The sequence below is a fragment of the Esox lucius genome, chromosome 11 (genome assembly GCF_011004845.1).
Source record: "Esox lucius isolate fEsoLuc1 chromosome 11, fEsoLuc1.pri, whole genome shotgun sequence".
Lineage (NCBI taxonomy): Eukaryota > Metazoa > Chordata > Actinopteri > Esociformes > Esocidae > Esox > Esox lucius.
Genome location: NC_047579.1, coordinates 30,259,903 through 30,287,460, shown reverse-complemented (window position 1 = coordinate 30,287,460; position 27,558 = coordinate 30,259,903). Strand labels below are relative to the sequence as shown.

Below are 27,558 nucleotides of genomic sequence, written 5' to 3'. Positions count from 1 at the left end.
TGTTAAGATGCTGCCATCTGTTTACCCCAAAGGGCGGGCTGTCCCCCCACCTTATCCTTCTCAACTCCTGAGGAGACACAATGTCTGGATAGTCAACAGAGACACTAAAGGTTTATACAGATTTACGAGTACCCCTCTAAACCACCCGTGCCGGTCAAGGATGTCTCCTATTCAAACACCAGACCCCTCTCGGTATCTTTAACTAGTAACTCATTCATACATGTATAGGACGACAAAGAATACATCCTTCTTCTAGGCAGAAATACCTAATAATCCTCTGATATTATACAGACATGTGTGTCACAATCAAAGTACAGATTTACATACCAGCCAATAGAAAGACAGACATTTCTCAAATGCACCTTAGTTCAAAATTTCCATAACAGTGTCCACCAGGGTGTTCAAGGGTTACCGCCCATTGATGCACCGAAGACCTTTAGACCACAGCTCCCCGCCACAGCTTCGGCAATGGAGGCTTTGAACATCGACCACTCAGGTTCAATGCCACCAACTTCCACAGGGATGCCAGAAAAGCTCAGCAGGAGGTGTGAGTTTAAGATCTTTCGGACGGGGGCCTCCTCCAGACGTTCCCAGTTCACCCGCACTACCTGTTTGGGTTTTCCCAGTCTGTCCAGAGTCTTCCCCCACCACCTAACCCAACTTACCACCAGATGGTGATCGGTTGACAGCTCCGCCCCTCTCTTTACCTGAGTGTCCAAAACATGGGCTCCGTGGCAAACCCGGCCACCAGGCACTCGCCGGCGAGCCCTCCCTCTGGGCCTGGCTCCAGACGGGGGCTCCGGGCTTCCTCCGGGCAGGGTAACTCCTCCTCTTCCTCGGTTATACATAGGGCTGTTTTGAACCATTCTTAGTCTGGCTCCTCCCCTGAGACCACTTTGCCATGGGAAACCCTACCAGGAGCACTAAGGCCCTGACAACACAGCCCTCAGGTTCATAGGAACACACAAACCTCTCCACCACGATAAGGTGATGGCTCCCGGAGAGGAATATTATAGCTTATTAACAGATAATACAACTACTACCACATTTAATGTGTGTGTGTGTGTGTTTATATATATAAAATATTCTATAGGCCTTTAACATAAATGAACATATCAAAACGGAAACTTACTGTAAAAGTCAGACTAGTAACTTCAGGCATGAAACAAAAATACCCAATTAAAACAAAAACAACTAAAATTAACTACACATTTTAATCCGTACCTAAAATGTAGCTACCCACTTTGTTCCATTCTGATAGCATGTGCACGTTTTCCATAATTATTTATTAGTCGTGGCTACTACATCACCACACTCCCTCTCCTGCATGTTCTTGGTTCTCCTCATTTCTGTAAGTAACTTTTATTTTGCACCAATGGGTTTTTATCAGTTTCTTTATTAAATTCATATTTTTATCTATGTAGGATAGGTTCCATTAAGATTCGCTTTCGCTGACGTTGATACCTCCATGAACCTCAGCGTGAGTGACCTTGAAGGAGACGGGAATAGTTCGGGTTAAATGCGTTTGACTCCGCCCACATTGGGCCTGGCCCAAAACTGCACACTGCAGTCAGAGGCTTCTCAGTTTGGTGATTGTGAAGAGTGGGTGTCTGAAGAGAAATTAGTGTCATGCTGGCAACATTAGAGATTCCGTAGCAACAATAAGACTTCCGGATTTCTGATTTTGCCTTCAAAATAGAAGTCCTCGGTAAATCACGATTTTAATAAAATGTTATGTATCGATTTTGACACGTTGCTTAGTGTATATTGTAAAAATGTATTGTAGGAAATGTTCAGGAGAGTGGATAGAAAATCTTTGGAGGGAAAATGGGCCAAAATACCAGCAACAGTGTGTGAAAACCTTGTGAAGACTTACAGAAAACGTTTGACCTCTGTCATTGCCAACAAAGGGTATATAACAAAGTATTGAGATTAAATGTTATTGAACAAATACTTATTTTCCACCATAATTTACCAATAAATTCATAAAAAAAAATGTTTTCTCATTTTATCTCTCATAGTTGAAGTGTACCTATGATGAAAATTAAAGGCCTCTCATCTTTTTAAGTGGGAGAACTTGCACAATTGGTGGCTGACTAAATACTTTTTCCCCCACTGTATTAGTTGTATTTAGGTTAAAGCTAACAGCCCACATTCAGAATTTACTATGAAGGTTTTAGGATGTGCACATATTTTCAAAACATTATTATATATATATATATATATACATATATACACACTCACCTAAAAGATTATTAGGAACACCTTACTAATACTGTGTTTGACCCCCTTTCGCCTTCAGAACTGCCTTAATTCTACATGGCATTGATTCAACAAGGTGCTGAAAGCATTCTTTAGAAATGTTGGCCCATATTGATAGGATAGCATCTTGCAGTTGATGGAGATTTGTGGGATGCACATCCAGGGCACGAAGTTCCCGTTCCACCACATCCCAAAGATGCTCTATTGGGTTGAGAGCTGGTGACTGTGGGGGCCATTTCAGTACAGTGAACTCATAGTCATGTTCAAGAAACCAATTTGAAATGATTTGAGCTTTGTGACATGGTGCATTATCCTGCTGGAAGTAGCCATCAGAGGATGGGTACATAGTGGTCATAAAGGGATGGACATGGTCAGAAACAATGCTCAGGTAGGCTGTGGCATTTAAACGATGCCCAATTAGCACTAAGGGGCCTAAGGTGTGCCAAGAAAACATCCCCCACACCATTACATCACCACCAGCAGCCTGCACAGTGGTAACAAGGCATGATGGATCCATGTTCTCATTCTGTTTACACCAAATTCTGACTCTACCATCTGAATGTCTCAACAGAAATCGAGACTCATCAGACCAGGCAACATTCTTCCTGGCTTCAACTGTCCAATTTTGGTGAGCTCATGCAAATTGTAGCCTCTTTTTCCTATTTGTAGTGGAGATGAGTGGTACCCGGTGGGGTCTTCTGCTGTTGTAGGCCATCCGCCTCAAGGTTGTGCGTGTTGTGGCTTCATAAATGCTTTGCTGCATACCTCGGTTGTAACGAGTGGTTATTTCAGTCAAAGTTGCTCTTCTATCAGCTTGAATCAGTCGGCCCATTCTCCTCTGACCTCTAGCATCAACAAGGCATTTTCGCCAACAGGACTGCCGCATACTGGATGTTTTTCCCTTTTCACACCATTCTTTGTAAACCCTAGAAATGGTTGTGCGTGAAAATCCCAGTAACTGAGCAGATTGTGAAATACTCAGACCGGCCCGTCTGGCACCAACAACCATGCCACGCTCAAAATTGCTTAAATCACCTTTCTTTCCCATTCTGACATTCAGTTTGGAGTTCAGGAGATTGTCTTGACCAGGACCACACCCCTAAATGCATTGAAGCAACTGCCATGTGATTGGTTGATTAGATAATTGCATTAATGAGAAATTGAACAAGTGTTCCTAATAATCCTTTAAGTGAGTGTATATATATATATATATATAAGTAATTATTGGGATAAATCTCCACTGGTTGACCTACCATGGCTGCAGGATTTCAGTCCTTCACGGCGTAGTGTGTTAGCAATTGTTTTCTTGGTGACTATGGTGCCAGCTGCCTTGAGATCATTGACAAGATCCTCTCGTGTAGTTCTGGGCTGTTTCCTCACCGTTCTCATGATAATTGCAACTCCACGAGGTGAGATCTTGCATGGAGCACCAGACTGCGGGAGAGTGACAGTTCTTTTGTTTTTCTTCCATTTGCGAATAATCGCACCAACTGTTGTCACCTTCTCACCAAGCTGCTTGGTGATGGTCTTGTAGCCCATTCCAGCCTTGTGTAGGTCTACAATCTTGTCCCTGATCTCCTTGGACATGGTCTTGGCCAAGGTGAATTTGTTTGGAATCTGATTGATTGATTGCTTCTGTGGACAGGTGTCTTTTGTACAAAATCAGCATGGGATCAAATATTTTTTTCCCTCACTGTACAATACAACCCTTCATACATCTCAATTAAAACATGTATCTTTCAATATAAGGACAAATACATATTTTTTTCTCAAATTAAGCTATGGCTGGAATGTAGTTGTAATAAAATATATCCTTCTAATAGAGTTGATGAAGTTGAACTTATTCTAGTATGTAATAGTTGGAAATTGATTATAATGTGACTTTGTTGTAAAAATGATTTTGCTAATCTAAAAGGTATAAAACTGTAAATGGTCTTTTGGACTCACTTACATCACTAAAGGTGGTACAACAGGCTAATGACCAGTTAATATATGTCATTGACAACTATATTAGATCGTTGGCTGAATAGTTAGGTAATCACCAAGTGGTGATAATCACCTCCATTAACAAAAGGAATAATGGATCTAAATAGAAAGCTATTCAGCAATTTGGAATGTGGCCAATGGTATGGGTGGAGTAAAACACCAGCAACAATTGCAAATACACAGTGACCCTTGAAACATAAACATTATATAGTCTCCTAAACATTTCCTACAATACATTCACTGCGGCATATTGAATAGTTTTTTCTGTATGAGTCAATATGTATTTCATATCCATTGAGTTACAATGTGGAAAAAGAGGGTGTAGAAATATTGTGTAGCACACCATTCCCCATGATTAGACAGGTTTGTCTTACTCTACACATTCTCCTGGACATTTCCTACACTGCTTTCTCTGTGGAATATTCATAGTTTTATGAGCTTGGGGGCGAGCAACATTTGTTGCCCTCACTCTAACCTGCTCTTCCTGAGTGAGAGGGCAGTGTTTCAAGACACAGGTTTTGTGTGTTGAAACGCTGTGTGGTCCGGTAAAAAGCAGATACAACTGCCCTTTAACATTTATGTCGAATCAGTGCTTGACTTGGGCTGGAACGCCGTTCGGGTACACAAACAACGTTCCTGTTGCTTTTTTAGGCAAGCCTTATTAACACATACATTTTCATGAACAGTCTAATGAGCGATTTCATTTGTCTGTTCCGGCACTGATTTTATCCCAAGTCAAGCGCTGGTCGATATAGTCTAAAGCACTTTAACACTGTAGGACCTCAATACAATTCTAGAAATGCTTTGAAATAATCCAATTGCAATATTTTTGCTATATTATTTACATGACAGTTTTTTTGTATTTAGTTACTCCCCAGCCATTATTGTATTATAATTCATTGTAGTGCATGCAAAGCTTTATAATGCTTTACTCCAATAGCGTTCACAAGTGTTCCCCTTAAAACAAATCCTGAACCTGTTTACGTAGGCTGTACTGAATGCAATGTAGAATATTATTTAGATTTTCTATCTAATTGTGCCAGGTTTCTGTAGTTGTATCTTTTTCGTGGGTATGAAATACTTTTTTTTAAAAACAGAAAATCATAAATCGGTGTTAATAATATAGATAGCATTTACAGTGGGGAGAACAATAAGCATGTAGAGGTCTGTATTTTTTATCATAGGTACTCAACTGTTAGAGATGGAATCTAAAACAAAAATCCAGAAAATTACATTGTATAATTTTTAAATAATTTATTTGCATTTTATTGCATGACATAAGTATTTGATCACCTACTTGGTTAGTAAGAAGTCCGGCTCTCACAGACCTGCTTGTTTTTCTTTAAGTAGCCCTCCTGTCCTCCACTCATTACCTGTATTAACTGCACCTGTCCACACACTCAATCAAACAGACTCCAACCTCTCCACAATGGCCAAGACCAGAGAGCTGTGTAAGGACATCAGGGATAAAATCCAGAGGAGGAATGGGAGAAGGTCATGTGGTCTGATGAGAAAAAAATAGAGATTTTTGGTCTAAACTCCACTCGCCGTGTTTGGAGGACGAACAAGGATGAGTACAACCCCAAGAACACCATCCCAACCGTGAAGCAAGGAGGTGGAAACATCATTCTTTGGGGATGCTTTTCTGCAAAGGGGACAGGACGACTGCACCGCATTGAGTGGAGGATGGATGGGGCCATGTATCGCAAGATCTTGGCCAACAACCTCCTTCCCTCAGTAAGAGCATTGAAGATGTGTCGTGGCTGGCTCTTCTATGACAACAACCCGAAATACACAGCCAGGGCAACTAAGGAGTGGCTCTGTAAGAAGCATCTCAGGGTCCTGGAGTGGCCTAGCCAGTCTCCAGACCTGAACCCAATAGAAAATCTGGAGGGAGCTGAAAGTCCGTATTGCCCAGCAACAGCCCCGAAACCTGAAGGATCTGGAGAAGGTCATTATGGAGTGGTGGGCCTAAATCCCTGCTTCAGTGTGTGCAAACTTGGTCAAGAACTACAGGAAACATATGATCTCTGTAATTGCAAACAAAGGTTTCTGAACCAAATATGAAGTTCTGCTTTTCAAATTAATTACTTAAAAATCATACAATGTGATTTTCTGGATTTTTGTTTTAGATTCCGTCACTCACAGTTGAAGAGTACCTATGATAAAAATGTCAGACTTCTACATGCTTTGTAAGTGGGAAAACCTGCAAAATCGGCAGTGTTATCAAATACTTGTTCTCCCCACTGTATATGTCCCATACTCGAATACAGGCTACTAATACACATTGACTTTAATTCACAGAAGCCCATGGTCTGAAGGCTGTTCTGGTCAGGCCAGGGAACCGTTAAAAAGGGATATGGTGGGTGGCAGCTGTAGACAAGTTTTCCCCAATCCTTGTCCTAGTCCGTTTTTTGTTATTGCCTTAGCACTCGCACACTTGATTGACGTAATCAACCTATCATAAAGTATTTCACTGACACGTGTGTGAGTGGGAGAGAGTGAGTGATAAAAAGACAAGGACAACAAGCGTTGCATAATCTCTCTCACATCCTTTGCATGCTGACTATGCGGTTTCCACCAAGATGTGCTAGACGCGCGTCATAGCGCGCAAACCCCATTAGTATATATTAATAGCCTACGCAATAACTATCAATGGGTTCAATCGGGATGCGGCAGCCAAAAACACCAAGTCATTCCACTGTGCAAATGCAGAGAACATTAAAACGATACTATCAGAATTAATTTGAATGACTGAAATGTCAGCCAGCTGCTTCTACAAAATAGGCATGTGTGTGTAGTTGCAATAATGATAGGCGACCAGGTAACCCACCAGACCGAGGCGTCATTATCTTATGAGGAAGAGTAGCGGGAGGGAATATGGGCATGGAAGTGGAGGGTGTTTTACAGTACAGCTACATCACACTCTGTTCAAACTTTGAACATTTGAAGTCGAAAGGTAACCCTCTAGCTCTTTCACGAACACAGCCCAGAGACCTCATTGAGCACAGTGTCAGAGACAACAGAAATTTAACACAGTATCTTGCAGTCGCGCACAGGCGCACACAGTTCAATACTCACGCGAGAGATTGCGGTAAAATATTACAAACGGTAGGTGCTTGATTCGCTTCATTTCTCTGGACTCACTGTACATCCAAAAGAAAAAAAACTTTTCACTGACCCACAGACTAATTCATTGGAATTAGTTCAATGGATTTAAGCATCGCCGATGTCACGAGATATGTGAGCTAACGGATACGGGGATTAATATTACACAAGCACCGAGGCACAAGTACACGCGGTGTAGGCTATTGACTGGCTGCTGATATTTTCGCTACGGATTCGATGTAGCTATAAACCGTACCTGTAACACACGACCGATGTGAACAGCAGTTATTTTAGTGCAGTTATCTGCATTTTGATACAGACTAGGCTACCACGGTTGTGGGAGTTAATTTCGGTACGTTAGGATACACTAAGGATATAATTTCATAGAAACGGATCATAACATCGCAAATGTTAGGTATTCGGACAAGATAGTACCTGCAAGTGTTTAACTGAGCCCTATCTGCGTATTTTAGATTTGTGCCCCTTAAAATTTTTCCTTGAACTTGCGCACGAGCGGCAGCTTTATTGATATCCACACTGCACAAGTCTCACATTCACATGGGCGAAGGCGGGGTTCGGTTCTTTGGTTGGATTGGGCACACAGTCAAGAAGGCAAGAGTGTTTTCGGACCCTGAGGGGGAGCCGGAGAACCGAAAGAGATGGGCCGAACTTTTCGAACAATTGGACCTGAATAAAGACGGTAAAGTCGACATTAATGAGCTGAGGATTGGACTCGCTAACAGGGGGTTACTTCGCAGTGACGCGGAGGAGGTGAGAGAAATAGCTATGTGGTATTCCTGATAGGTATCCCTTGAAATATACAGTCTGCTTGGCAATAGCTTAAATATTGCCAATTAGACTACCTGTCGTCAGCCTACCTGTTCACAGTAGGCTACTAGACAAATATTTCTACATTGAAACAGGAATTACAACTTGCCTCCAACGAGCAACATACTTGAAAAGATGTATAAAATACGTGTTTATCATACAGGTATATTGTGCATCGGAACAATAGCTTCTATTTTATGAATTATATACAGTGTATGTGTGGAAAAATGCTCTAAAGTAAGAATGCTTTCAAAAAAAGACATTCATAGATTATATTGATTCAATTAGCAAAATGTAAAGTGGGTGAACAGAAGAAATCTAAATCAAATCAATATGTAGTGACCACCCTTTGCCTTCCAAACAGCGTCGATTCTTGAGATAGCAGTAAGAAAATAATAAGAAAAAAAGTTATTGTTTTGAAGTGCATATAGCAATAGGTGTTACGAAGCTGTTTTCAGTATGAAAGATATTTTTAACTTTATTATTCAAACTCTAAAAAAGTGACAGAGACACAACTTGTTTCTTTATTTTTACAATTCTCAATATATAAACTTACCTCATACTACAATGCAGTCGATTCAAAGGGTTTATTTTAGTCAGCAGACGGCATCCACCGCGACATACAAATTTATACTTTTTAAGAAGCTGAAAGAACCAAACAACTTAATAGGAGTAAGTGCATTTTACTCAATTAATTAGTTATCGGTAAAAGTCATTACTAGAAAGAAGATTGTACATATAATAGGCCTAAGCACCGAAAATGCTTTCTGGGGAGTATATTCTGTGAAACACCCTCATTCCATTATTATCGCTGATACATTATGGACGATTTCTCATATGACAATGCTAAAATGTATACAGAATGCCCCATAAACATAATGAACATTTGGTTTATAGATGTTAAGAAAACATTTGAAACCTCTTCATCTTAGTTACATTGAAATGTTTCGGTTGTAGTGCCTTACACCTTTCTAAATTGACTCTGAATCCAACCTTCTAGTGTATTATCTACCTTTGAGTTTTGAAAGCGCAAAATGACCTAGAATCCATAAATAATCGTCAGACTGGATTACCAAATCCTTATCCCTTATCCAGAGGATCAGAATCCTAACAGGACGGTCAGGGACATGCTCCTCATCCCTCTGTACAGGTACCAAATCCATATCCTATACAGAGGGTAATCCCTAAAAATTAGGTAAACCAACAGGATCAGTTTTGAAACAGCTGCCACAGAGGATAACCCAAAAAGGTTCTGGGACACTCTGTTGAGTCCATGGATATTAGAAACTGCTCCTCCCAGCTGGCTACAGCACTAAAAGTTGAAAACACTCTTATGTCTAACAAAGACAGAATAATTGAAAGCTTTAATAACATTTTTTTTATGGCTGGCCAGGCATTTCAATCTGCACCACCAACTCCTGCTACTGGCACTCTTGTTACTCCTGCTACTGGCAACTCCTGCCAAATTCTGTGGCACAAATGTAAACCGGTCCACGCACACAACTTGATCCAAAAAAGCACACTCGACAATTCTAACACGAAAGTGTGGAATGACCAATCTGGTGGCATTTATACAAATTCCATTTTAGAAATATGAGTCAGGTAGTGTTTGCGGATAGTGACTTAGATTTGTGCATTTCTTTTTTATGTTTCCAGCTATCCTTCAATACAACTGAACATTACAGTCAAGCAGACCAGTTAACCACCCCCCTAAAAAGACTGATGTTACAGAATGCAATATGTAACATAGAAATGGATCTGAGTTGTTGATACCTACAAGTATGTCTGTATCTGTCTAGACTGCTCACTCTCTTTCCAGGTCCACATAGGCCACCCGCAGTCTCAAATCAAATCTAGAATTGGTTTCCAGTTTTGCAACACAGTCTCCTCACACATTGCAAAACATACTCGTGCACAAATGTCCATCCGACTGGTCCTAGAGGAGGTGATGTAATTTATAGGGTTCCTACTAACAGTCACCTCAATAAATATATGTAGATCACAGTGGAATCTGCGTTGTAACCAGTGCCCCATACAATTCTCTCCAGTTTGATCTTTATGCTCTTGGAAACTGGCCATTGCTGCAAACACAATGGTTGAGTCACTGGTTCCAACTTGTCCCTCCTAGAACTATCCCCACTTCACCTCTGCTCATTCCTCAATGTCTGCCTACCCAATAGAAATCTTACAACTCTATTTCCAAAAAAGTTGGGATGCTGTGTAAAATGGAGATAAAAACAGAATGCAAAGATACGCAAATCATTTAAAACCCTATATTCAGTACAAAAAAATAGTACTAACACCACATATCAAATGTTGAAACAGAACATTTTTATTGTTCCTTTAAGAATATATGCCCACTTTGAATTTGATACCAGCAATACATTTATGAAATGGTGAGACAGAGGCAACAAAAGACTGGTAAAGTTGTGTAATGCTAAAAAACTAAACCTGGTGGAATATCACTCAACTAATTAGGTTAATTTCTGGCAGGTCATTAGCATGGTTGAGTGGGCAAAGAGTGCAACAATTTAAGAATAACGTTTCTCAACGTAAAAATGTGTTTGGGGATCTAGTCATCTATGGTACGTAATATCATTAGAAGATTCAGAGAATTCAGAAATATCTATGCGGAAGGGCCAAAGCTGAAAACCTGTACTGGATGGCTGTGATCTTCGGGCCCACAGACGACACTGCATTAAAAACAGACACGATTCTGTAGTGGAAAGGACTGCGTGGGTTCGGGAACCACTTCTGAAAACCATTGTCTGTGAACAGTTTGTCACTGCATCCACATATTGCAAGTTAAAACTCTACCAAGCAATGAAGAAACCAGATATGAAACAAGATCCAGAAAACGCTGCTGCACTCTCTGGGCCCTAGCTGATGTAAGATGGACTGAGGGCAATGTGGAAAACAACAGTTCTGTGGTCTTGATAAATACAAATTTGAAAGAATGTTTTGGTAATCATGGACTCCTTGTTCTCCTTAAATATAAGGGATACATTATTTGCACATCATTGCATTCTGTTTTTATTTGCATTTTTGCACAACTGTCCCAACTGTTTTGGAAACAGGGTTGTATCAATGTAGCAAATTACCGGAATTAACTACAACTTTACTCCTTTACAAAACAATTGTTTGAGCTCAATTTCTGGTGGATGAGATAACTAGGCTTTTAGTGAGTTGTATACCTCCTGCTATCAGGAACAGTGGAATGTAGCCTGGAGATTATTCTTGTTGTAACTTGACAAGGATTTCCAGATTGGTGATTCTCATCTTTAACAAATCTCAATGCACCATCAGCAAAAATCAACCATCATTTAGAAGGCTAGTTGTCTAGTTTATGGCCCAGTGTATAGGTTCAGAATTTAGTACATTTTCCCTGCAAACTTTAATGACCAAAATTAAATAAAATCTTACTTTAATTTATTTCAGACTTAATTGAATACAACATTTTATTTATAGTGTTTTAAAAAAAAAATCATACATATACACTGATGAGCTCAAACATTATGACCACTTGCCTAATAGGCTGTTGGTCCTCTACGTGCTGCCAAAACAGCGCTGACCTGCCAAGGCATGGAGTCTACAAGACCCCTGAACGTGTCCTGTGGTATCTGGCACCAAGTCAATAGATGCAGATACTAAGTTCCAAGGTGGAGCTGCCATGGAATGGACTTGTTGGTCCAGCACATCCCCCAGATGCCCATTGAGTTCTGGTGAATTTGGAAGCCAGCTTTCTACAGTGGACAGGGGTTGTCATTGGCACTTTGACTGGTCTGCAGCTGCACAGGCCCATACGAAGTAGGGTGCGATGCACTGTTGGTTGTGACTCCTCCTGTAACATCATTAAAACAAATCTGTCAGATCAAACCAGAGAGGATAGCCTTCGGTGTCCTCACACACCGATGAGCCTTGGGCACCCAACACCCTGTTGCCAATTTTTGATTTGTCCCTCCTCGGACCACTGTTGGTAGGTACTCGCCACTGCTGACGGAGCAGCCCACAAGCCTTGCTGTTTCATAGATGCTCTGACCCGGTTGTTTGGCCATGACAATTTAGCCCTTGTCAATGTTGCTCAGGTCTTTACTCCGGCCCATTTCTCCTGCGTCCAACATGTTGATTATAAGAACTGATTGTTCGCTCACCATTTAATCTACCCAACCTTGACGTGCCTGTGTTACGAGGTGGTCAATGTTATTCGCTTAACCTGTGAATTCCTTGCAAAACTTCAGTTTTAAACCTCAGTTTTAAAACAAACATTTTAGTCACTCATGATACTTCATCTGGAGGGGTTATTCTTAGATGAGCACACCTTAAAGGGATAGTTCGTCCTAGATTCATATGTGTTGAAATAACACTTACCTTGAGTTGTTCTTGAAGGCCCATCGAGTCATATTTCACATGAAGTTACATTCAGTTATCCAGTCAGTTATTTAGTGCTTACTGACATATAAGCTGGCGGACTTTTGTGACTTCAAACTGGCACTACGCAAACATTTTTTGTAGCCAACACACATCTGTTACTTGGCAGTGATGTCATCAGTAGCTACATGTAGCAAATGCTAAGTGGTTGTTTCGGGTTGTTACGCCAAAACATGAAATAATGTGGATTAGTACCATTGTTTATGTTTGCTGTTTCAAAATTGACCAGTAAACACAGTTGAAAATGTGCTTTTTATAGTGACAATTAAAACATTATTTTGAGGTAGTAAATAAAGAGTTGAACAACACTAGTGTCAGTAGTAAGTGTTTTGGAGTAGGTTTCTACTTGCAACGCAGCATTTATTGCTTGGGACACACAATGTCAATTCCTGAATTTGGACAACGCTAATAATGCTAATTCTAGGATGGGATAGAGTTGAATAATGGGTTAATGTGAAAAACGACTCCATGGCCCTTCAAGAACAACTCAAGGTTAGTGTTATTTCACTCAAATATGAATCTAGGATGAATTGTTCCTTTAAGGGCATTCAGAATCAGGTTAATGTTTTACAACACCCTCTTTACCCAACTTCCCAATGCCAAACTAACATGCGGTTATGAATGGGTTTTAGTGATGCTGTAAATGGTCTGCTGACTTATAATAGCTGGGTGCTATTATTGCAGATGGAGCTAAAAGCCTCTCATTACTGTGAAACATATGTCTCATTACCACGTACGTGTAGATCCATTTCAGTAATGAGAACCTTAATTTAAGAAATTGTAATATGCGAATATGAATGCAGAGTTAATGGGTGTGTTATTCCGGGAACTTTATTTATTTAGTAGGACCGCTACTAAAATCTGTTGTTAAAACCTTTAGTAAAACAACAGTTATTTGATTAAGAAGGGTTTGTCAAGAGATATGGGGAATATAACCCAGATCAAAGATGCCCACACCCACTCTCAAATGACTTAGTCTGTTGTATACGCTTGTACTATTCTATTATGTGCATGCTACAGTACTTGTCACAAGATAATTGTTTATCTTTGCTAGCAAGTGACAACTTTGTTCAGTGTCTTAACCACAGCCAGAAAGTAGTTTAGCGTCCCCACCCAAAGCTGTGCTTGTCCTGCAAGACGCCCTCTGTTCAGATATATCACTCTAGACCAGAATGTCTTTGTATGGAAATGTGTAGACTGCTCTGGTTGTAATGTATTTGTATCAGAGGAGAGTGCTCATTGCCACAAACTTAGATCCAATTTATTTTCTCAACTTGTCTCATTTTGTTAATTCAACAACATTATTATTTGGGTATCTTGATAAAAAGCTATGGAAATGGTTGTATGTTGAGGCTACTAACCAAAAAAGCTTAAGAAATGTAATGTAGCTTTACCCCTACTCTTACGTGCCAACAGCTCTTTGGAATATGACAGTTGGACCAGAGTGTAGAGTGCCCTCTACTGGCCCTTAAAAATCACTCCCAGCAGCATCTGGGAATACAGGCACTGATCAGCACCAGTCCTACTCCGTTTCAGAGGCAAGCCAGCAGTGACACATTGTTTGTATATACACTGTGTCTGGAATTTACAATGCTTTCTCTGTGAGAGTTGTACCTGGACACATTACTATATCCAAAGAATATCCACAAGTTTATCCAACAAAGTGGAGGCCTGTTGTCGCGTAACTGGCCGAATAACTCCAGTCTCATTTTGAGGGACATTAGCACAGCTTACCTCAGCTGCTGCCTGTGTGCAGACCACTCTAAAGAAATTGTGAATACATAACACTTCTGCTGCTTTAATTGATGAAGGCATAAACCCTTGTTTATGTTTGCTGTTTCTTTTTCAAATTTTTGGGAATTCAGCATTTAGTCTTTACATGTTTTGTGTGGATGAAGTCCTTTAATGCTGTATATGTGGGGCTTTTTGATTTTTTTATGTCCATTTTGGTACTGAGCGTGAATATCTTTCTTTTTCTTGAACAAATACTTAGTCATAGACTTGTTAGGTTAGTGTTAGGTGGGATTCTGAGAATGCTGCTGCATGGCTAATCTGCATATTTAAAGTTGGTGTGTGTGTGTATTTTGCGTGTGCTTGCGCATGTGTGTGTCCGTCATGTGCCTTGGTTCAGGTCTGATTAGAGTAGCACTTTATTGTTACTGGAGATTGGCTGGTCAATGGTCACAGGAGTGCAGTTGATTATGAAACAGTCTGGCTTCTCTGTCATTGCTCATTTATTTTCTTTCATTCTCTCCACCTCTCTCTTTTCTTCCCTATTCCTTTCCTCCTTAACTTGTTTTTCAAGCAATCCACAGAAATGGAGAAAATCAAAATGACCTTGTTAAATAGGCTTTGTTATTTCTTCTGTTCATTGTCTCACACGCTACTTCCTGCCATTACCCTCCACACTTTCTTTTTGCCTTTCACCCCTTCAAACTCTCAACCTGTCTGTCTTTCGTCCCCTGCCATCAACATCATTTGACCCCTCACCCTTTTCCTGGCTGCCGTTTCAACCCCTGCAGATAGTGCGTGAGAGCGACACTAACCATGATGGCTTACTGGACTTGGAGGAATTTTCCCAGTACCTGTGGGACCACGAACAGGAGCTGCGAGTCATTTTCCACACATTGGACCACAACCACGACGGTCAGAATGGCCATCCTCTTCCGCACTCAGACACAAATGTTTACACGCATACGCATGCACGCACGCACGCACTCACACAGATGTAAAGCTGTTAGTTTAATGTTAGTTTAATGTTAGTTTGGAAAATGTATCAATAACATCTAACCATATGCCTGTATTTGAACCCAGGTATAATCATATGGTCTGACTACACATGTATACCCATATACAGTACTACACAGGAGGACCAACTGGATACTACATCACAAACTAATTGATTACGGCGCCGGAAAAAACTATGAGACCACTGCACCTTTTTCTTTCCTTTCCAAAAAAAGTCAAAAGGGAAGGTTTTGAGTGAGGAACAGAAGGGATAAAATTAAAAGACCACTGCAAATTCCCCCGGGGAAGACCTAGGACTCGCTGGAGGGACTATGTCTCCCGGCTGGCCTGGGAATGCCTCGGTGTCCCCCCGGAAGAGCTAGAGGAAGTGTCTGGGGAGAGGGAAGTCTGGGCATCCCTGCTTAGACTGCTGCCCCCGCGACCCGGTCCCGGATAAGCGGAAGATGATGACATGACATGACACTGCAAATTGAACAATTCTGTTCCTCACTTTCCTTTTTGACTTTTTTGGAAAGGAAAGAAAAAGGTGCAGTGGTCTCTTAATTTTCTCCGGAGCTGTATGTTCAGAGCACATTGTCACATTGCACTGGCATGGTGCTTTATCAGTGTGTGTGGTATCACTGCATTAATGGTATTTAGTTCCGTATTATTGTATGTCGTTCACATGGTAGCCACACACATCACTGTGTTACCAACCATGATATTTGCATGTATAGATTTATTATATACTGTAAGTCATGCAGATCCTGTTTAATAATAAAGGCACTGAAGTGATTCATTGTTTCTGCAGGTCACATTGATGTTGGGGAAATCCAGCAATCACTACATAACCTGGGACTGGAGGTCTCAACAGAACACGCCGTTAAAATACTACAGAGGTGTGTGTGTGTGTGTTTGTGTATGTGTGTGGTCACCTCGCTGTGTGTTCACTCTGCTCTCTGTATGTGGATTCTACCAGTATGGACAGGGATGGCACCATGACTATCAACTGGAATGAATGGCGAGATCACTTCTTGTTTAACCCCCTTCACAACATGGAGAGTATTGCCCACTACTGGAAACACTCACTGGTTAGTCCATACTGTCTTTAAGGCCTCTTTGTCTACTTATTACTTTAGATTTTTGCTTGATATGAAGCAGCACAGTTACCATTACAATTAATGTAATATTATTGTAACATGTAATAGCAAAGCATACCAATGTGAAACCAAATTCAGAATATATTTCTCAAAACTGTCATTTCTTGTTCTTTTAAATTATTTACATTCATTCTAATTTGGTTTGAATTTGAAACATTTCAAAATGTTTTACTTCACCGACTGTTTCTCTTTGATTTGAACAGATGTTTGACATCGGAGAGCAACTGACGGTGCCCCCAGAATTTTCCCAGCAAGAGCGCCGGTCGGGTGTAGTGTGGAGGCAGCTGGTTGCTGGGGCGATGGCGGGGGCGGTGTCACGGACAGGAACCGCTCCCCTCGACCGGCTCAAGGTCTTCCTACAGGTAAACCATCACAGTTTACATTTCATCAGTGGTCAGAGACAAATAGCACTTTAGCAATACAACTTTGTCCCCATTTAAACAGGAAATAGAAATGGGAAGTGTTACCCTCGTCTCTGTAGGTACATGGGTCCAGCTCTAATCGAATCAACCTGTGGACAGGGCTGAAGGGGATGGTCCAGGAGGGGGGTATACGAGCCCTCTGGAGGGGCAACGGCATCAACGTCCTCAAAATAGCCCCAGAATCTGCCATCAAGTTCATGGCCTATGAACAGGTGAGTGAAGAGGACCTGGATGAAAATGTGTGCAAGGACATTTTGGATAAACATAGTTTAGGCTTGGAGATTATCGATACATAGGTCTGTGAAGATGCCATAGTTAAGTCCAGAGTAAACCATGAATTGGTTTCTCAAGGCTTCTTTAATAAAGCATCATTTACCCACACAGTGTAAAAATGTCCATCCTGCCAATCCTCTACTATTGTGATTTAGTGGACAGACTTACCAAATAAAAAAGCTCTTGAAGATATTTGTGCTGATTAACCCCACTGGCTTACTGTAGACCCCTGCATCTTGTCCATGTTTTGACAGTCAGTTTGCGTCTACGCTGTGGACAGCAGTCGGCAGCATGTTACCTTTTTTCAATTCTGTGTATATATTAATTTTTTTATCAAAACTGCCTTACACCAGTGCCAGCGTCTAAATCACTCATCACTGTGACCTTTACATTGTGGTTAACTACCCCTAGATACATGCATGAGACCATACTCACAAGTACCAATATATTTACAATCCCCTTTTAGGCAACCCCCCCCCCCCCCCCCCCCCCCACCTACACTGGTCAATGTCCCACACTGGTCACTTCTAGCCACACTTCCTTTGACAGTGATTCATTCAAAGTGCAAAAGATCCTTAAACCTGACACTCATCACATTCCATTCATTCAAAAATCAACTAGGCTGCTATCCGATCAATGCATATGCTTAACCTTCAAAATCTGTATCTGTATATTTGTGTTGGTATTCAGTAGAATGTATAAGTAAATATTTTTTGTATTGTGTGTTTATTTGTATTCATCTTTGGTACATTATTTACGTTGTTCTGTTTGTCCCGTCTTCTTGCAATTTGCATGCCTTTAACCAGGTCATCTTTGAGAAGGAGGGTTTGTTCTCAACTACTTTACATGTTTAAATAACGGTTCAATAAATCAACTAAACTGGCTGGTGTGGTCTAGTGAAGCATCAGAATGAAGGGATCAAACATACTGATGTGTGAAATGTTGCTCACGCACACGCTCTGTTTCTCACACACCCTGTCAGACACATCCCTCACGCACCCCCCCCCCGTCGCAACGTTCTGTCTGTCCTTTATCCCAGTGTTACTCACGTATTCCCTCTAACCCCTCACTCCTATCTCTCCCACCTCCCTTGTATGTCTCCCCCTCACACTCCATCCCTGCCACGTGCCTCCCCCAACGGATCCCTCACACCTTTATCTCTGTGTATATCCCTGCCTCCCCCACTTCTCCCTCTTTGGCTCGCCCCTGCCTTCCCCCGGTGACACCAATGTCCCATTCCCTCACATCCTCTACTGTCTGCCACCTGGCTGTCTCCCTCTTCCCTGCCCCCCCCCCCCCCCCACCTCAGATCAAGTGGTTGATCCGGGGCAGAAAAGAAGGAGGCACTCTTCGGGTGCAGGAGAGGTTCATAGCTGGGTCTCTGGCTGGAGCCACAGCACAGACCATCATCTACCCCATGGAGGTGAGGGTGTGTGTGTGTGTGTGTGGGGGGGGGTGCGTGTTGTGTCTGCTCGTCGCCTTCTGTGTGTGGTGTGTCCGACAGATTAAAGAAGGGAGAACGAGAGACCCGACCTCCCTACGTACCCCAGCCTCTCATTTTGACGGCTGACGTTGCACTCTGTCCTGCGTGTTGTCTTCCCTCTGTCACTCTCCGTCCTCGTCTGCCTCCCCAGGTGCTGAAGACTCGTCTCACGCTGAGGAAGACGGGCCAGTACTCTGGCATAGCTGACTGTGCCCGTCAGATCCTGAGGAAGGAGGGGGTCCGAGCCTTCTACAGGGGCTATATGCCCAACACACTGGGCATCATACCCTACGCCGGCATAGACCTGGCTGTCTACGAGGTGAGTGTCAGAGGCAATGTTTGGGAGTGGGTGAGAGAGGGTGTGGGCATGCAACCTGTGGTTTGATATTCTCATTTCTGGACTGAGCGTATCCTTTGTACTTAAGGGAATGTACAGTGGGGAGAACAAGTATTTGATAACGCTGCCGATTTTGCAGGTTTTCCCACTTACAAAGCATGTAGAGGTTTATTTTTATCATAGGTACACTTCAACTGTGAGTGACGGAATCTAAAACAAAAATCCAGAAAATCACATTATATGATTTTTAAGCTCTATTTTTGTCTCATCAGACCACATGACCTTCTCCCATTCCTCCTCTGGATCATCCAGATGGTCATTGGCAAACTTCAGACGGGCCTGGACATACGCTGGCTTGAGCAAGGGGACCTTGCGTGCGCTGCAGGATTTGAATCCATGACGGCGTAGTGTATTACTAATGGTTTTCTTTGAGACTGTGGTCCCAGCTCTCTTCAGGTCATTGACCAGGTCCTGCCGTGTAGTTCAGGGCTTATCCCTCACCTTCCTCATGATCATTGATGCCCCACGAGGTGAGATCTTGCATGGAGCCCCAGACCGAGGGAGATTGACCGTCACCTTGAACTTCTTCCATTTTCTAATAATTGCGCCAACAGTTGTTGCCTTCTCACCAAGCTGCTTGTCCTATAGCCCATCCCAGCCTTCTGCAGGTCTACAATTTTATCCCTGATGTCCTTACACAGCTCTCTGGTCTTGGCCATTGTGGAGAGGTTGGAGTCTGTTTAATTGAGTGTGTGGACAGGTGACTTTTATACAGGTAATGAGTTCAAACAGGTGCAGTTAATATAGGTAATGAGTGGAAAACAGGAGGGCTAACGGGTCTGTGAGAGACGGAATTCTTACTGGTTGGAAGGTGATCAAATACTTATGTCATGCAATAAAATGCAAATTCATTATTTAAAAATCATACAATGTGGTTTTCTGGATTTTTGTTTTAGATTCCGTCTCTCACAGTTGAAGAGTACCTATGATAAAAATGACAGACCTCTACATGCTTTGTAAGTAGGAAAACTTGTTCTCCCCACTCTAGGTCAATGGGCGTGGTTACATGCATACAATATTGTGATCGGTGCAGACGGTCGTGTAAACAAGTGTATACGAAACGGCATGTCGCTGTTATTCTGGTACAAAATAATGACTTTCGTGTGTTGTAGTTAACGCTGGTGTTTACACTCAGTAAGGGAGGCCACTTGACAGTTAGCCTCTCTCCCTTCTACACCTTCTCCACCCTCTCTCTGCTTTGTTTCCTTTTCTTTATTTCTTCTCTTGTCTCCCCCAACCCCTCTCCTCTCTCTTCTTCTGTCTCAGACTTTGAAGAATGCCTGGCTGCAGAGGTACTGTAAGGGCTCAGCTGACCCAGGGGTGTTGGTCCTGCTGGGCTGTGGGACGGTCTCCAGTACCTGTGGACAACTGGCCTCCTACCCCCTGGCCCTCATCAGAACACGCATGCAGGCCCAAGGTGACTTCATTGCTACATACACTGGGGGCCAAACGTTTGGATTAATGTTTAGGTTTTGCTGTTTTGGAAGGAAATTGGTACTTTTATTCACCAAAGTTGCATTCAACGGACCCCAAAGTATAGTCAGGACCTTACTGATGTGAAAAAACAGCACCATCACTATTTGGAAAAAGTTGTTTTTGATAAATTCTAGACAGGCCCCATTTCTAGCAGCCATCAACTCCAAAACTTTTTCCTTGAGTAATTGTGCTAAATTGCTAATTTGGTACTAGAAAATGTGTCCCATTATATCAAACACAGCTGAAAGCTATTTGGTTCATTCAATTAAGTTTAACATTGTCTTTGTGTTTGTTTTTGAGTTGCCATGGTATGCATCAGACTGGCATGTCTTATCAGATCAAAAATGGCAAAAAGGAAACAGCTTTCTCTAGAAATGCATCCTTCAATCATTGTTTTATGGGATGAAGGCTATACAATGCTTGAAATTGACAAAAAACTGAAGATTTCATACAAAGGTGTGTACTGCAGTCTTCAAAGACAAAGGACAGCTGGTTCTAACAAGGACAGAAAGAGATGTGGAAGGCCCAGATGTGCAGCTGAACAAGAGGATAAGGACATCAGAGACTATAGTTTGAGAAATAGACACCTCACATGCCCTCGACTGACAGCTTCATTGAATCTACCTGCTCAACAGCGGTTTCATGTACAACAGTAAGATGTACAACAGCAAGGCCTGTACCCCTAAGGGTACAGGCCTTAGGGGAAGAAATGCAAAGAAAAATCCACAGAAAAACACAGAATAACAAAAAGAAAATGTTAGAGTGGGCAAAGAAACACAGACATTGGACAAGAGATAATTGGAAAAGAGTGTTTTGGACATATTAATTGAAGTTTGAGGTATTTGGCTCAAACGGGACAATGCATGTGAGATGAAAGGTGAACGAAACGATGTTGGAGTAATGATTGACACCAAAGCATGGTGGAGGAAATGTGATGGTGTGGGGGTGTTTTGGTTCTGAAAAGCTGGAAATGTATACAGAGTGAAAGGAACCCTAAACAATGAAGGATAGCATTCCATTCTCCAATGCAATGCGATCCCCTGTGGTCAGAAATGAATAGGGGCCAATTCCATAATGCAGCAGTATAGTGATTCTAAGCACACTATTTGGGAACAAAGCAGTCCTCATGAGTACTGACAGTGTCACCTGATTTTAACCCCGTTCAGCTTTTGTGGGATCAGCTAGGCTGTCGGGTGTTCCTGACATGCCAGCCATATCTATGGCAAGTGCTACAGGAAGCGTGTGGTGAAATGTCACCTGAGTATCTGGACAAACTGATAGAATGCCAAGGATCTGCAAAGCTGTCATTGCTGCACATGGAGGATGTTTTTGATGAGAACTCTTTGTTGAGAAATAGTTTAAGAAGTTCTGAACATTTTGTTTCTACATTTTCATATTCATTATTCATGTTGTTAATGTCCAATTATACATTGTGATCAGTTGAATGCCACTTTGGTATAAAACTACTAATTTCTTTCCATAAGAATGACCTTCAGGAAGTCTGTACATTATTCCAGACTTTTGGCCCCCAGAGTATTACATAACCAAATGCCTAGTGTGCTTAGATGCTGTTCTGATTGGACGGAAACCACAAGCAAATGTAAATTCACATAGAATTGTTAACTTTCTGTTTTGTTTAAACAAAATAAATGAAAGGAAAATGTAATTTAAACATCAAGGAAAATTGTCCTTTTCTCAAATGTCCATTGTTCCTTCTAAGGGTCATTTCTAACAAAGAAAGATCATCGTCAGACCCCTTTTTGATGTACACTCTTTCCATGAACCCCCTTCCTTCCCACACCCCCTTCCAGCCTCCACTGAGGGAGGGCCCAAGCTGTCTATGGTTGGCCATTTCAAGCACATCATATCACATGACGGGGTACCTGGGCTCTACCGCGGCATTGCCCCAAACTTCCTGAAGGTCATTCCTGCTGTCAGCATCTCCTACGTGGTGTACGAACACATGAAGAAGGCCCTGGGGGTGAGCTCATAGAGAGAGGATTTCAAGAAGGAAGAGATGAAGACAGGGGCTTGAGGAATAGAATACATGCCCATGTCACACACTGTAAGCTTTTCCATCTACACTTAGATATACTCTCTAAGTTACTCATATTGTCACGTCACACCGGGACACAGATTTTCTGGAGGTGGTGCAAGTGGAGGGGATTGAGAGTGAAATAGCAAGAGTGCGTAGTGGCAGAATCTGGGCTGTCTCCATACTGTGAATCTCCATACTGTGTGACCATTTAACCAAACACAGGGATGAAACCAGGTCACTTTCACTTTTTGTAAATAATGCAGTGACATTATAGTGATGTGCAGTTAGGTCTGTGCTTGGATAAGCATGGGAGGCTCTGATATCAATGTCACATTAACTCAAAAGTAGCTCCAACGAAGGCTAATTCACCAAATTAAGAAGCTATTTTTTAAACACTGATAAGAATTGATGGCCACATTGGATATAAGCCTACACAAAACACAGACCTTATTTGAAGTGGATGAAAAAATCTCCTGTGGTATAACGTTAGTGAAATAAAGCAAAGGTTTTGCTGCTAGTTTTTATGGGGATAATGATGCAACTACTATTTCATATTAGTAGTGGCACTAAAGACCAATATGGACAAATAAGACCAATATGTAAACCAGCGTATTATCTTGTAAAACAGTTCAATTAGCTAGTAGCTTTACACAAGATAATAGACTGGGCCTGTACATGAAATACTAAAATAATTTTTTTTTTATATAGAATTGTATTTTCTTCAGTACTAATATTTTGATTACCCTGTATAGCTATTTACTATACAGCTGAATAACACTTTTTCTTTTAGCACCAACACACATGCAACACTTGTATACAGTACCAGTCAAAAGTTGGGACACACCTAAAGATTCATTCATGAGTATTTATTTTTACTATAGTCCACATTGTAGAATGATGGTGAAGACATCGAAACTATAACACATACGGAATCAGGTAGTAACCAAAAATGTATTGAACAAATCAAAATGCATTTATATTTTTGATTATTCGATGTAGCCACCTTCCTGGCATTCAGTCAACCAGCTTCATCAGGTAGTCACCAGGAATCCTTTTCTCATCTCAAACTATCTCAATTAGGTTGAAGTCGGTTGATTGTGGCACTCCATCACTATGTCTCGGTCAAATAGCCCTTACACAGCCTAGAGGTTTGTTTTGAGTCATTGTCCTGTTGGAAAACAAATGATAGTCCAACCAGATGTGATGGTGTATCACTGCAGAATGCTGTGGTAGCTATGCTGTTTGAGTGTGCCCTGAATTCTAAATATATCACTGACAGTGTCACCAGCAAAGCAACCCCACACCATCACACCTCCATGCTTCATGGTGGGAACAACACGTGCAGAGATCATCTATTCACCCACTCTGCATCTCATAGACACAGCAGTTAGAACCAAAAATCTTTAATTTGGGGTAGGCTAGATTACCACCAGTCTAATGTCCATTTCTCATGTATCTTGGCCCAACAAGTATTTTTTTTTTTCTTAGGTTACCTTCAGTAGTGGTTTCTTTGCAGCAATTCAACCATTAAGGACTGATCCATGCAGTTATTTAGACATGAAGCATTTATTTAGGCTGAAATCTGAGGTACAGTTAATTGCGAATTTCTAAGGCTGGTAACTTATTCTCTGCAGCAGAGGTATCAGCAGAGTCTTCCGTTTCTTCAGTGGTCCTCGTGACAGCCAGTTTCCTCATAGCGCTTGATGGTTTTTACAAGTGCACCTGAAGACACTCAAAGTTTTTGACATTTTCCAGATTGACTGACCATGTCTAAAAGGTTACGATGGACTATTTGCTTATTTGAGCTGTTCTAACCATAATATAGACTACAGTACAGACAGAATTGAAGTCTTCTGTATATCCACCCTACCTTGTCACCCTCTGTAAAACCACCCTAATACAATTTAGAAGGAAAGAAATTCCACAAATGAACTTTTAAAAAGGCACACTTCTAAACTGAAATGCATTCCAGGGAACAACCTCATGAAGCTGGTTGAGAGAATACAAAAAGTGTGCCAAGCCGTCATCTAGGCAAAAGTTGGCTACTTTCAACAATCTACCCTAAGAAATTTATTTTGATCTGTTTAACACTTTGTTTTCTACAAGTCCATGTGTAATTTCCATTGCAGCTTTAGCCTTTTCGGGGCCCAAAGCAAAATTTGGGCCCCAGCTCCCCTATTGGTTGGGGCTCCCTAGCAGTCAGAGGCACCCTAGCAGTCCAGGGCCCTAAGGCCTTGGTTATTTCATAGTTTTAATGTCTTCACTATTATTCTACAAAGTGTACAATTGTAAAATTTAAGAAATACCCTTGAATGAGTAGGTGTGTCCAAACTTTTCACTGCCACTGAAACCAGACTAATGTAAGAACCCTGTATTTCAATTTGTGGGGTTGCTCCACTGAACTACAAAGCCAAAGTATCCCACTCTATAAATATAGTAATTAACAAATAGGATGTCAAAAGAGATTTAGAATTGTATACATATGTATGTTTTTTTATTGTAAACATTTGTTAAAAATAAATCAGCTATTCTAAAAAACATACATTCTAATGGGGAGTTTTAAAAGTTCTTAAAAAAATATTTTCATGACAAACATTGAAATATATTTTTGTAAAAGTCTGAATACATTTGAAAAATATATTTATACAGGGTCTAATAAATATATTTATTGCAAAGGGGTATTTATACAACCACAGTGGCACTGTATACATCCACTGACTCAACAACCAGTAGGACAATAGGATAGTTATGACTACAGGAAGGGCTGTAAGACTACTATTTACATTCTACATCTAAAGATGCATTCTGTGAATAATGGACACTGTTTGTAAAAGTGGCACTATGGAGCTAATGGGTCCCATAAAATTGTGTACTATGTCATATCTGTGCCAATTAATGTCCCACTGTCGTCAAAAACACTTGCTTTCAAACTTGTAATTTCATGAATAATTGAGATTTTATAGAGATTGTAGTTATAGATTATGCACACAAACAACATAATACAAATTCAGACCAAATTGGGAGGTTTAAACTATTATTTTGTCCATGGTCACTGGCTGCATCTTGAAGTCATTTAACAAACACTTTTATCCAGGGTGATTTTCAGTAGTGATTGCATTTTCAAAGAATGAAAATACATTCTGTACAATAAGTTGCAAATACCATACAAAATAACACAAAATAATACCATAATAAAATAAGTAAATAAACAAGGAAAACATATTCCCTGTGGATAAGCCTTGTCGTGTTGGGTTTCCACCATGTTTATCTAATTCCATGGTCTTGGTAGGAACTATATATTTAAACATATTGAAATATGTCAGCCTAGGTATTTTTAGCTTCTGCCACATCAGTAAATATAAGGAATCCCCTGGATATGTTGTTCATGAACATTCATCACTTGCTGCCGTTGTAGGCAATAAACCAGTATTAGGTTTTATGTGCAATGGCTCCTGCATATTGAGGCACTGTAGATAGATAAGGAAAAGGCTTAAAAGGATGGGCTCAGTTTGAAGCGTGGCAAACCCTTTTTGTTGCAGGTAACTAGGCAGTATATTTGGTATCCCTTATGCCTATGGTGTATTTTCTTTTTTTACTTTATGTATTTATTTCTTTATTTATTTGGATTTTTGCTACAGTACACATTTTTTACTAACTTTGCACTATACTGTGAAACATAGAATTGTTCATCCTAAAAGTGAATGGATGGTTCATCAAGCATATCGCACAATGCTAAAGAAGCGATCATAGCATCCTAATGCAAACATTGGTGTTTAATTCATAGGTAGATCAATAGACCAGAGATTGTATTCAATTTATATACTTTCAATTGATACTGAAGTATTATTATGAGATTCTGTGTAATTCTAGGAAATACTCTATAATTTTATAGCCCAGGAAAGAATTGTTTTCCTTTCTTTTTGTTTTAACTTAATAATATACTACTATATGTAGTTCTTTCTACCTGTACCAACCTTGCATTGTGTTTACATTTTAGCTGAGATTTAATAAACTGGATGTGTCACATCTATTGAAAAGCGCAAGCACTACCACTCAAGCCGAAATACATTCCTAGAAGTGTTATTTGGAGGCAGATTCATTTATCTGATGAGATTTGTACTACCATGGATATTGAAAGAAATGTAGTTTCCTAACTGATCATATTCAGATATCTTTTGTAAGCCTGTATATCTTTTTGGGCTCTTTGGCTGAACTCATAATCACTTTTTAACATGATGGGAAATGTGTGGAGGAGATTAACATAACATTAATTGGAATGAAAAAGGGATTGAGGAGGATGGATAAAGTTGTAGTGATGTCCACCAACTGCAGGCTGATTTACTTGAAAAGGAACGATTTTGTTTTGGATAACAAATTTATTCAAAATAACCTCTATAGAAAATAGATGTTATACTGTAAATGTTATATATTTCTAACTATTTGCTATGCTTGTGAATGCTTGCTTCATCAGAAATTGTACTTTGATATCACGTTCTTATAAAAATTCTGAATGCTGAAAATGTATTTTACATTACTAGATACTATCTCCATAATGGTTATTTTTAAATCGTACTTAACCCTAACCCTTTACTTTATAAAAGCTATTCATGGAAAAGTTATTTTATGCCCATTCTTCCTGTGGACTTCCTGTCAACTGTAATATCAGTTTAATGACATCCATTTGTTCTCTCTTTGCGCTTTATACAACTATGAAAATATCCTTCACTCTCTGATGGAAAAGGTTTTGTATATGAGTTATAATTTCTTGAAAGATGTTCTGTCATTGTTACATTTTGTTTGGCTTTCTTGCATTGAATGCTCCGCAGTTATGTACCCAAATCAAGTTTTTCTACTATATGTTTGCATATCTTACTAAATCTACAATAAATGTACAGACTACAAACTTATTTCCTTAATGTTTTTAATATGTATGTACAATTACAGTCCCGTTTCCAAAAAAGTTGGGATGC

At 40.6% G+C, this 27,558-nt stretch overlaps 1 protein-coding gene across 4 annotated transcripts; it reads left to right on the top strand.

Annotated features, from left to right (window-relative positions):
- The first annotated feature begins 7,139 nt into the window (after positions 1-7,139).
- slc25a23b (solute carrier family 25 member 23b) lies at positions 7,140-27,495 on the top strand. Of its 4 annotated transcripts, none has more exons than XM_010874338.3 (10): positions 7,140-8,127; positions 15,135-15,258; positions 16,151-16,238; positions 16,319-16,430; positions 16,703-16,861; positions 16,981-17,133; positions 18,504-18,617; positions 18,829-18,996; positions 20,341-20,491; positions 20,851-22,222. In XM_010874338.3, the coding sequence occupies exons 1-10, from the start codon at positions 7,915-7,917 to the stop codon at positions 21,204-21,206; spliced, it is 1,638 nt and encodes a 545-aa protein (XP_010872640.2). In that variant the 5' UTR covers positions 7,140-7,914; the 3' UTR covers positions 21,207-22,222. The 4 variants fall into 4 exon arrangements, with proteins under 4 accessions (XP_010872640.2, XP_034151107.1, XP_010872641.2 ...); XM_034295216.1 differs by having other exon boundaries at positions 7,142-8,127; positions 21,020-22,222; XM_010874339.3 differs by having other exon boundaries at positions 7,142-8,127; positions 21,007-22,222.
- The last annotated feature ends 63 nt before the right edge of the window (positions 27,496-27,558 follow it).